At 38.0% G+C, this 11737-nt stretch overlaps 1 protein-coding gene across 1 annotated transcript in view; it reads left to right on the top strand.

The window, feature by feature from the left end:
- The first annotated feature begins 389 nt into the window (after positions 1-389).
- si:dkey-237i9.1 (SEC14-like protein 1) overlaps positions 390-11737 on the top strand; it is a 155282-nt gene continuing 143934 nt past the window's right edge. The window contains exons 1-2 of the mRNA XM_056246136.1: positions 390-585; positions 1715-1804. Of these exons, the coding sequence (XP_056102111.1) occupies positions 1742-1804 (63 nt within the window). The 5' untranslated portion in view covers positions 390-585; positions 1715-1741. The remainder of the gene's footprint in view (positions 586-1714; positions 1805-11737) is intronic.

The raw sequence follows: 11737 nt of genomic DNA on the forward strand, positions 1-11737 counted from the left end.
ACATGAGTGAATGGTTTCACTGAGTGAGCCTCAAATTCCACTTGTAGTGTTTTAGCAATTTGAAAAAAAACTGTCAACAAAATGACAAATGACACCTTAACACGACCAAAATGAGCGTGTCTACGCGTTCAAAAGAAACACGTAAAAAATTGCCGCGGACAAACACTTCGTGTTGACGCGGTCAAATTTCACGCGTTTCGTTTAAAGACTATTACGATCGCGTTCCGTAGAGATCAGGCGTCGATTGCAAGTGACGTCACTTGCAGAGGAAGCGCTCGTGTCTGAGAGTGCAAGTGACGTCACTTGCAGAGGAAGCGCTCGTGTCTGAGCGTGCAAGTCCGAGAGTGCAAGTGACGTCACTTGTCTGCAGCCAGACGCTATTGGATTCGACAGCAGCGGAGCTGTGAGTCCGGGCCGCGTTTGATCGGAGTCACTGTTCGACATTGATTCAGAGAGATAATATCATGGAGATCCAGAACCAACCAATTCCAGCATTTAGAAGCTGAAGAACAACCTTTACATTCTTAACTATACTGCTTTATCTGCTGCTACGAATCTGTTTTCAGTTCTTCATAGTTTGTTTTAGTAAGTACATTTACAAAACACACATACAAAAATGCGCTACAGAATGTGTCTGAAATTAGATAATGATCGAACAATGTTAATAACGTCATTTTGTCATTAGCGCTAAACTCGCTAATACTGTTTGCTTACACTGTTTGCTAACACTGTAACGTTACGTCGGCCGTCTCCTATAATAACCATTCCTTGTTTTGGTAATAATAGGTTAAATTATAGAGTACTTTGGATTAAAGGAGTATTATGTTATAGTTTAATGTTAGGGTATTGGGGTGTTTGTCGTTAATGGGTGTGCTAACATGCTAATTACGTTAGCTGCAGAGATCAGACACGTCATTCGTAATACAAAACATTTAAATGCGAAGAAATAAGCAAACGTTACATTTATTCAGAGACGCTATTTTAATACCCGATAAGTTATAATATCACGTGTTTTGGATATAGTTCGTTTATAGATGTTTCTCGCCTCTGGGTTAGAGAAGGCACGTTTTAATTATGATTGAATGTAATTGTCATTTTGTTTTGTGTTGTGTTTTGTACACAACACACCAATTAACATGCTGGTAAATACAGTTTAATCTAGTTTAATGTCAGTGCATATCACAGGAATGGGTTTTATTTATTACAGAATGATATGTGTTGGTAATGTATGCGGCAGGGAGGATTGCTGTTATAAAATTTACCTTTGCTTGTTATTTAACGGGACAGACGTAAAAAATCAAACTTGAACAGCATTTACTTGTAAATTAGTAAAGGACACGTTAGAGGACACTTTGCATTCTCTGTGTCTAAATACATTGGGAAACAACAACCCCCTAAAGATGTTTTCAACATTTTCTTATTCTGAATGTGTATTCAGGCTGCGGAATCAACATAAAATTGACTGCATGAACTGGACATTTCTGGAATTCCTACCCACATGCCTCTACACAATTCTTTACATATTGAAGCTTAAGACTTTTATAATGTGTAGTCAGATTTGTTTAAGTGATGCATGTCTGTCCACTTTGTGCTGATTTGCATGTGTGATGTAGGCTAATATTACAAATTTTGAGAAATCTGCCAAAATCTGTTGGGTTCATTACATAAGCATGGAATGATTGACTGCTTTCCTGGCTTTGTTTTTTGTTTTTAGATTGTCAGCACCACCGTAGACTTCGCCATGGTGCAGAAGTATCAGTCCCCTGTGAGGGTGTACAAACATCCTTTTGAACTGGTCATGGCAGTAAGTAACACAGTCTTAACACTCAACAGTTATTTTTTTTGTTGACAAACTTTATCTAGTTTTATTGTGACCACAACAATGATAATAATATATTTTATAGCTACCAAGCTACAGACAAAACATCAATCTGTTTTCATTGAATTTAAAGCTTCCCTAAAGCTGGATCACTAGCTGCGTTTACATGGACCCTAATAATCTGTAATCTGTCATTTGTAATCAGACTAGTAGCGTAGCACAGTCCGAATAAAAAAAAGTCACATGATGTAACCATGTCAATCGGAATGATTTGGCCAAATCCGATTGAAATCTCATTCGGATTGAAAGGGCTGGTTTTAACCTTTTCTAATCCATTCGATAGTACTTGTAAACACTTGATTGGTCTGAAAACTGAAATGGCTTAATGACGTATGACGCACAGAACAAGCTGTTGTAGTTGAATACAGTGTAATAAATGTCGTGTCATTCTAAAATTCTCATTCCACTCATCATCTGTAGTGCTGCAGGACAGTGTCATTCTTCACCCGTTAAACTGTTCTGAAGTCTGCAACGAGCTGTTGTTGGTAATGATTAATTGGCCTAATAACAGCTGCAAAGAGCAGATGGAAGCTAACTTTTATTTGTAGCTTTATTTGGTCATTCTTTTTAAAAGTTGAAGAAATTTCTTTAAATATCTAAACTCTAGGGATGTAGCAAATGCGCTTTAAAGGGGCACTTGGCAACTATTTCAACTTAATAAAACTGTTTAGAAATCATTTGAATGGTTCAATAACCTGTTCTGGAGAGAATGGTGACTTTCCCCGCTCCCCCCAGCGTTCCCAGGCGGAAAACCAACCTTGCAACATCGGGACTAACGTCCCGGTAAATTGGAAATAGGAAGTCTCGTGAGAAGCGAGAACGAGCGAGAAACACGAACTGCTTTATGGCAATTCGACATAATTCTATGATACTGTGCATGATGAATTACCTCGGTAGACATAGCTCCACACGATAAAGTTGGCCGGCTCCGATAATAACAAATGCACATAATGTTTCCCGATGGAAAGCGGGAGGAAGGTGCCGCAAGTGAGTTTTTTTATGACAGTGTTGTGAAATATACGCCGCACAGCTGTAGGGGGAGCTCGTTGAGAAAACATGCGACAACAAAAGTGAAAATCAGCGAAGAAATGGCTAGAGTTGCCAAGTTCCCCTTTAACACCAAAGCGTATAGATTTGAATATAAACAGTGGATTCTTGTGGAGTTTTTTTCCCCAGTGATCGCGTTAAATGTTTTTTTCCTTGTTGGGGTATGAAATGTACCATAAAACAAAATTTGAGCTTGACGTGTCCAGTTCTGCTGCAGATAAGGATGCTCTGATCAGGATTTTTGTAGCCGATACTGATTACCGATTTTTTTTTGTCATCATTATCTGCCAATACTGTCTCGATCATTCAAGCTTTATATAAGGCCACGTTCACACAGCAGCAGAATACGGTTGTCAGTCCTGTTACACTGCAACTCCTAAATTAACACATTGTGTAGTCAGGTAATGATCAGGAATATTATTCAACAAATGCTGAGTATTTGTGTCCTTCCTTCTTACGTCCTACTTAAGTTGCTAAGGCAGTATTCTCTTTATAAATTCTAGCATTTCTGCATTTGGGGGAGATAGTCTATTCCTCTTTTCATCCAAAACATTTGCTGCTGTACTGATTAGTCGCTCATCATCAACAGTCGAGTGCTAAACATCAAGCACTAGAAATAGAAATACAACATAAATTGAATAAAGTAATACAATTTTCAAAAACAGTGCATAATCTTTACAAAAGTGATTTAGTTAAGAGCAATGACAGACTGTTTGATTAACATGAATAGCAAGGAGGGCAGCAGCTTATTAGCCTGCTTTCACTTTAACACCAAATGCACTGTTTACATTCACTTAATACATAAATGACTGTGTTTATGAAGATACTCACAAAAACGGGCATTTTGACACATAAGTGTGTGTATTTGACCCTTCAAGTCAAGTAAGATAAGTACTCACACTCTGTATGAGCAGCAGCTTTATGCGCGCGTTCCAGGAGTGTGCGCTGACTACGCTCAGGACCTGTCTCTCAGACAGCGCACGCACATATTGAATGAGCACTGTTTAGCTGCTTACTGCGCGCGAGCGGTTTCAAATCACTTATTGTTAAATCGCAAGGCTTAAAACGCATTGTTTCTTGAGACCGCGTAATAACTCCACACGGGTGATGGCGACTGCGGCACCAAAATCTGATGTCAGCAATTTGCAATTGTTTGGTGAGATCGGCCTATTTTAGTGACTCCTGTTCGAGTCTTAGAATGTGATTATCAGCCGATATCGCTCTGCGGCCGATCGATTGAAACATCCCTAGCTGCAGATAAACACAACTGTATTTGGTGACATTTGTGTTTAATTTTTTTATGTTTATATATTTCTGAAATTAGTGTTGCACTTGCTTCCCCTGAATCCTGTTCTTCTGCTCTCTGGAATGGAAGCTCTCTATTGTACAGGCGAGAACTTAGGTTTTCTTCAGTTTCTTCATTTTGATTTTGGTGTGAAATTGTTAATTATTAAGCTGCTTAATTTTAACACAATTTTAAGGCTGCATTCCATGTAGGGCTGGGCGATATGGCTGAAAACTGTATCACGATATCAGTGTTTCATATCGGTCGATATCGATAATTATTGATTTTTTTATGACCCATTTAAAATAAGGACCAGGAGAAAAAATATATTACATTTAAACATTTTTATTTTAAACTTACCCTTCCTCTGATTACAATCCCAAGACAGAAATGTCAACTCAACCATGGAAAACTCAAATAATTAGAATGTAAACATAAGTCTAAATTCACAATCAGACCTGCAAACTCCTCAGAGTAAAAAAGGTGACAGTGGCGCGGCGGGACGGGGGTGGTGGGGGGTTGTGATCGTATGTGCCCCCTGCTTGATTTCTTTTTTGAGACATCACGGTTCGGTACGATTTCGGTACAATGGAGTAAAAAGCAAAACAGAAATATATTAGGCATTTTTATAAATGTCTTAAGCCTTGTTTTTTTTAAATAAGTTTTATTAATAAAGGCATAGAACCAGTTTATTTATAGTGCACTGATAATAGTTTTATATAATTGGTTTATTAATTAAACTAATAAAAAGATAGATATGAGATATGTTTGGTAATTGTACCTGAATGAATTTAAAATTAATTTGCTATATTTCAGATCAATATATTTGTTTTCCTTAATTTTAATTAACCCTAACTTTATTCTCATCAGAATTATAAATAATTGATTTCCGTATAAAATAATCTCCCAACATATTTCACTTTCTTTTTTAATCAATGTGTAACTTAAAAATAAACAGATTAGTGCTCTGTTTTGAGGACAAGAAATGAAAACCAATGCGATATGATGAATAGGGGTGTGCCAAAAAATCGATTCACAGAAGAATCTAGATTCTCATTTGCAACGATTCAGAATCGATCTGAAATGTCCAAGAATCGATTTAATAAATAAATAAAATCAGCTGGCTGTTCGCCTCCATTTTTGTAACTATAGCCTATACGGGACGTCCGGACGTCATGCACGCAGCCGGTTTTTGAACGTGAGCGGCAAATCAAAGGAAGCAAATATGGATGCTTCTATGAAGCTTCTGATGCTTCTAAATATGATGCTTCTATCATTCTGCCGTGGCCGGCCGCCACACCTAAAATAATCCCGCCACGGCTGCAGCTTCTCAGTGAGGTCCGATATTAATGTGTATACCATTGTGTTATTGTTAAGCTAAAGGCATAAAAAACATTGTAAAGCACCATAAAGTGTTCGCACTATATTCCAAGACTTCTAAAGTCATTCAATAGCATAATGTGAGGTAAAAATGAATATTTAAGTCGTTAGTTAAAGTTAATAGAAACTCATCTCTCCTCAGTCATTCTCCATTCAGCATTCACACAGCGCGTCGCGTTATAGCGTTTTCTAAATCATAATCCTTTCTCCCGGGTGTCTGTTAGATTACAGCACTGGAGAGCGCTATGAATTGTTCTTCATGCGCACTGTAACTGAAATTTAAAACTGTTAAAAGAAAATGCTCAATAAACTGTTGCATATATATAATACATTAAGCATAGATAGACAGATATAATCTCTTCGCTTTGTGCTTTGAACTTTTCAATCCGGAGCGCTGCGCGCTGTGACTTCACGTTGCTTCAAGTGCATCATTCTGCGCACGGGATGCGCATAATCGCTTTGCCGCTCTTATTCGAGCCTTTCATGTTATTATGTTATAATGCTTAGGGGAGGTTTAAACGCCTGGGGTAAGGGGGCGTGGTCAATGGGAATATCACTCATGGGCCACGCCCCCTCCCCCTGGCGAAATGGGCCTGCCACCACAGCTGGAAAAAATCCTAGAGGAAACACTGGTCTCCGTTTGTCATTCTGTATAGCAAGCAGATGAGAGTAGATCATGATCAGAAACCCGATTAGAAATCATTATGGATAAAATCGAATCGTTTTAAATCGAAAATCTTCTTGAATCGAAAATCGATTTTGAATCGAATCGTGGCCTCAAGAATCGGAATCGAATTGAATCGTGAGATGGTAAAAGATTCCCACCCCTAATGATGAATGTCCAAAAGATGGAACACACAGACTGTTTTAAAAAGGGTTGGATAAATATGTTTTGCTTTTAAAACGGTGTGTGACAGTTGTAGGTTACAGTTTGACAAGAAATACAGTGTGACAAAAGCACAATGTTGTGTTTTATTGCGAGTATAGGCCTACACAAATATAAGTAAACACTTTGCAGACTGAATGATGTCCTGTATTAACAAAATGACGGAGTATGTTTTTATGTCTCCACTGTTCGATCGCGCCCGCGTGTCTCTCTCTCTCTCGCGCCTCTCTCTCTCTCGCGCGCGCGCGGAGTCGGACACACACACACACACACACACACTCCAGCATTGAAATCTTGACATCGCAGCCTGTTCATTATGCTGTGTTCACATCAAACGCGAATAGAGCGAATTATCCAATAATGTTTCGCAACTCTAGCCTGCATGGCATGCAGATGAAGGGCACTCATTTTCTGCTTATCAATCGCCGGTTACTGAAGAGGAACCCAGCAGCACGAGACAACGATATGGCGCAACAAAACTGACACGTTACATGATTGCCTGAGCGTGTCACTCCCTACGTTGCTAGGTTACCAGAGAGCGCGTGCCTTTGATAATGCAACCAAACTTGCTTCGCAACCTGTGGTTTCTTACGACGAAGAAAAAAAATATCGAACGTTTTATCGAACACATTTTTTATTGATATCGATCACGTGTCTATCGCGATACATATCGTTATCGTTTTATCGCCCAGCCCTAATTCCATGTGTCCTCAGAGTTTGTGTTTTTAAAGCCTAGATGAGACCAGTGATTGAATTAATAAAACGAACATCCCCAAAAATATGGGTTTATATTTCACATCTTTCATCTGAAGGCCATGAGATGACACAAATGCAGCTGTGTGCTTTCTGCCTATGACTGCAGTCTAAAATAGGTGCTTGATGGTTTTGTGAAAGTGATGATCTTGCTCGGTGAAAATTCTGTGGTTGGCTCTGATAAGCTCCAAAGAAATAGCTGGTGAACTAAGACACATTACCTAGTAGAGCTGCAATAAAATATCGCAATCTCGATTCCAACACCCATGTGATCAATACGGCATGGATCACTAAAATGACAATGATTAACTTGAGTAACTTGACGCTTCAAATAAAGATTGTATCAATTAGTTACAACATTACATCAGTAGGTGGCGACAAGTGATTGTTAAAATGTTTATTAAATCCTTCATTTAAGAGATTCGTTTAAAAATGCTGATTCATCCAGTAATGAAACGAGTGAAGTCTTTATGAGAGTCATTAAATTGTTCATTTGAACTGATATTTTAAAAATGCATTCAGATTAATTAAATACATTTTAAATGGACTGCTTTCATTTCGGATTTTGTCAGAACCTTTAGTAAATTACACGTTATTTTGTTTAGTTGTCTATTCAGAGACAAAAATATTGTGATTCTCTGTTTATCTAGAATTGTGCAGCTCTATTTCCCAGGTTTTGTTTAAGAATGGGCCATAATGCTATGTAGTGTTGTCAAAATATTCGGTACTTCGGTACCAAGTCGGTACTAAAAAAAAATTAAACGTCACGGTACCAAGTTCCGGTGGTACCGAGTACCCGGGGAAACCCGGTTCTGGATACGAATGCATGCACGATGGGCGTAAAGTTGCGTCCTCTTCATGAAAGCGGCGGGCTGAGACAATCTGCTTGTCTCTGTGTAAATGAACGGCGCAGACGCGCGGTTTCATTTAACATTACCTCACCTCACACACACACACACACACACACACACACTGAAGCACGAGTGACACTCGCGCTGTTTTCAGTCTGCTGCCTCACGATATGATGGCATGATTCATGATTCAATTCATCTCCGAGAGTCACTTCATGAGCATTTTACCGTTTAATTTGAGAAAAACTATCGTCATATCATACACACACAGAAACTCAAAGGTCTTCACGGCAACCCGTCAAAATAAAAGTTTGACAGAAATAGGCTAATTATAGTAGGCTACTGTACAATAAATTTAACTACGTCTCCATTAATTAAAAATACTACTACTACTACTACTAATAATGTGTGCATAGAAGGTTGCTTATTTTCACTTGATTTTTTTACAAGCAATATTTCTCAATATCATCAATATTTTTTATTTAAACAATATGTAGCCTTCAATGCTTTCATAAATTTACCGTCATAAATAATAAAGTCATTGAAATTAATGTAATATTTTTTTTCAAATAGTTAAATAAATTGGAAAAATAGTTCAAACTGATTTTGCTGTGGTACCGAAATTGGTACCGAGAACCGTAAAATTTTAATGGTATCGGTACCGACTACTGGAATTTTGGTACCGCGACATCCCTAATGCTATGTATGTGAAATTACTTCAGTACCATTCTGAAATACAATTTTTACTTTGATGGTGGATTGATGGCATGAATTATTCAGAATGATACCTACCGATACCAATAGTTTGTTTTTTCTTATGGAAAAAAAAGTCTCCCAAATAATGCTGCAAACTATACAGAGAACCCTCTCATTTGCTACACTGTAATATTGTTTGCAATTAACAACAAGAGGTATTATACACACCTCGGGTATTATACACACCTCGGGTATTATACACAACTCGGGTATTATTCAATTCAGTTGCACATATAAGGTAGTTTTCATAAGCACTTGTCTTCATGGCAAATTATTCAAACATGCATATATAGTTAACAGTAAATAAGCTCCTCTCTAGTGTTTTTTTATAGCTAACTAACAAACTGTGAACAATGGATAACTTTCCTGAGATAAATGCAACATTAAGGGACATATTATTCACAAGCTGTTTTATTGACATCTTTCCGCGGTTGTAACATTCCAGAAGTGGAAGTCTATTGATCAAACAGTTTTTTCCAATTCTGTTGTTTTCACTTTAAGTGACCTGCAGTTTCACAGTGAATCAATGCTCTTGCTATTAATCTCGACTCTTTTGGTCCCCTAAGGTTATTTTTCGCCCTCACTGCTCCTTGGTATGACAATCTGTGCAATAGGAAGGCTGCTTGTCGAAAAATCGATTGCAAATGGTGTCTTACTGGCTTGAATTTTCATTATTTAGCATGGAAGGATCTTCTGGGTCACTACAGAGCATTAAAGGGTTAGTTCACCCAAAAATGAAAATTATGTCATTAATGACTCACCCTCATGTCGTTCCAAGCCCGTAAGACCTCCGTTCATCTTCGGAACACAGTTTAAGATATTTTAGATTTAGTCCGAGAGCTTTTTGGCCCCTCCATTGAAAATGTATGTACGGTACTGTCCTTGTCCAGAAAGGAAATAAAGACATCATCAAAGTAGTCAATGTGACATCAGTGGGTTAGTTAGAATGTTTTGAAGCATCGAAAATACATTTTGGTCCAAAAATAACAAAAGCTACGACTTTATTCAGCATGTACAGAACCCGGCCGCTAGGATATTGATTGAGTCCAGGATATGCAATCATATTACTCCAGTTTTGGAGTTTTTACACAGGCTCCCAGTCTGATACAGAGTTGATTTTAAAATTGATGCGGACATATAAAGCATTGAATGGCTTAGCCCCTCATTAATGATCTGAATTGTTAAATTATACCCCATATAGTAAATTGCGATCTTCACAATCCAACTTGTTGGTTGTTCCTCATACATGCTTAAAGGGGTCATATAATGCCATTTTTGTACAAGCTAATATGATTCTTTAGGGTCTAAATTAAAAGTTTGTAATATACTTTAAAAATTCTCATTAGTATTGTAAGAAAACACTTATTTTACCTGGTCAAAAACAACTCTGTTTTCAGCTCGCCGGTTTCAGTGCATATGCCTTTAAATGATCATGAGCTTCGCTCACTCCGCCCCTCTGTTCTGTGCGTACACCGTTTGTAACACAATAACACAATAATCATAACGCGTTGTTCATTATAAACGTGGGATTATGAATTATATTGAGAACGTCGTACATAGAAAACATGCCGTAATGTGTACCCTGAGTGTAAACCTTAGACGCATTCATCGTGAAGCGTGCAAGCGATTTGCAAAGATATAAATATTAATATAAAGGTTAACCCTCTGGGGACCAAGGTGTTTTTGGGGTCCTTGAGATGTTTTGACATGCACTGACATTTGTGCTTTTTTCAGTTGCTTATAAACATATTACTGGCACAGGTGAAATTACACTCTATTTAGCACAAACAGGGCTACCATAATATGTAAGCAACATGTATGTACATGTTTGTATTTTTGAGAGAATATTGTTTATGCATGTTTATTGATAAAACTAAAAATTAAAGTTTCTGAAATAAGGCCACAAAACACATACTAAATATGTGTCCACAAGACTTTTGACTAATGGAAGTTGTGGCCTAGAGTATTTGCTTCAAAATGATCTGAAAATCATCCTTTCTAATCATTCACATAACACCATAGATTGCTTTAAATTGTGAAAAACATTTTTTTGTTTGAAAGGAAATATGCGAATGGGCGTGAACGGCCCAACCCCCTCATGTATAATTAGGTGATTCTCACCTGAGAAGACAAAGATGCATTCATTTCATTCAGGTGTGTCACAAGAAAGAATGCAAGGAAAATATATATACATATATACACACACACAGACATATATATTAGGGGTGGAACTGTCCATGTATTCGTATTGAACCGAAACGGTACGGGCGTCACGGTTCGGTGCACGAATTTACACGGAGAATACACGGTATAAAAATAAAAACTCGCGTGCAAATTAATTAATTTAATGGGGAACTACTGTTAGATACGCGGGTTCTTTAGGGACACATAATCTGTACCATCGGCTTAGCTCTGAACGCGCGTTCACTTCAAACGTTGGCTTTACGCGCGTCCTATTCGCTTTGGACTAGCGTCGAACTAGACGCCATAGACGCGAATTTGACGCTCTATTTGCGTTTGGTGTGACCGCATAATGGGCTGCGATGTCAAGATTGCAATGCTGGAGTGTGTGTGTGCGCGAGAGAGAGGCGCGGGCGCGATCGAACAACATAAAAAACATACTCTGTCATTTTGTTCAGATCATTAAACCTGCAAAGTGTTTACTTATATTTGTGTACTCTCGCAATAAAACACAACATTGTGCTTTTGTCACACTGTAAACTCTTGTCAAACTGTAATCTACAACTGTGTCACCCAACCAAAATCACACACACAAACTGTTTTAAAAGCAATACATATTTATCCAACTCCATTTCAAAACAGTCTGTGGGTCCCATCTTTTGGACATTCATCATATTGCATTGGTTTTCATTTCTTGTCCTCGGAGCACTAATCTTACA

This window comes from Rhinichthys klamathensis, unplaced genomic scaffold, assembly GCF_029890125.1.
Source record: "Rhinichthys klamathensis goyatoka isolate OS25496 unplaced genomic scaffold, OSU_Roscu_1.1 h1tg000036l_1, whole genome shotgun sequence".
Classification (NCBI taxonomy): domain Eukaryota; kingdom Metazoa; phylum Chordata; class Actinopteri; order Cypriniformes; family Leuciscidae; genus Rhinichthys; species Rhinichthys klamathensis.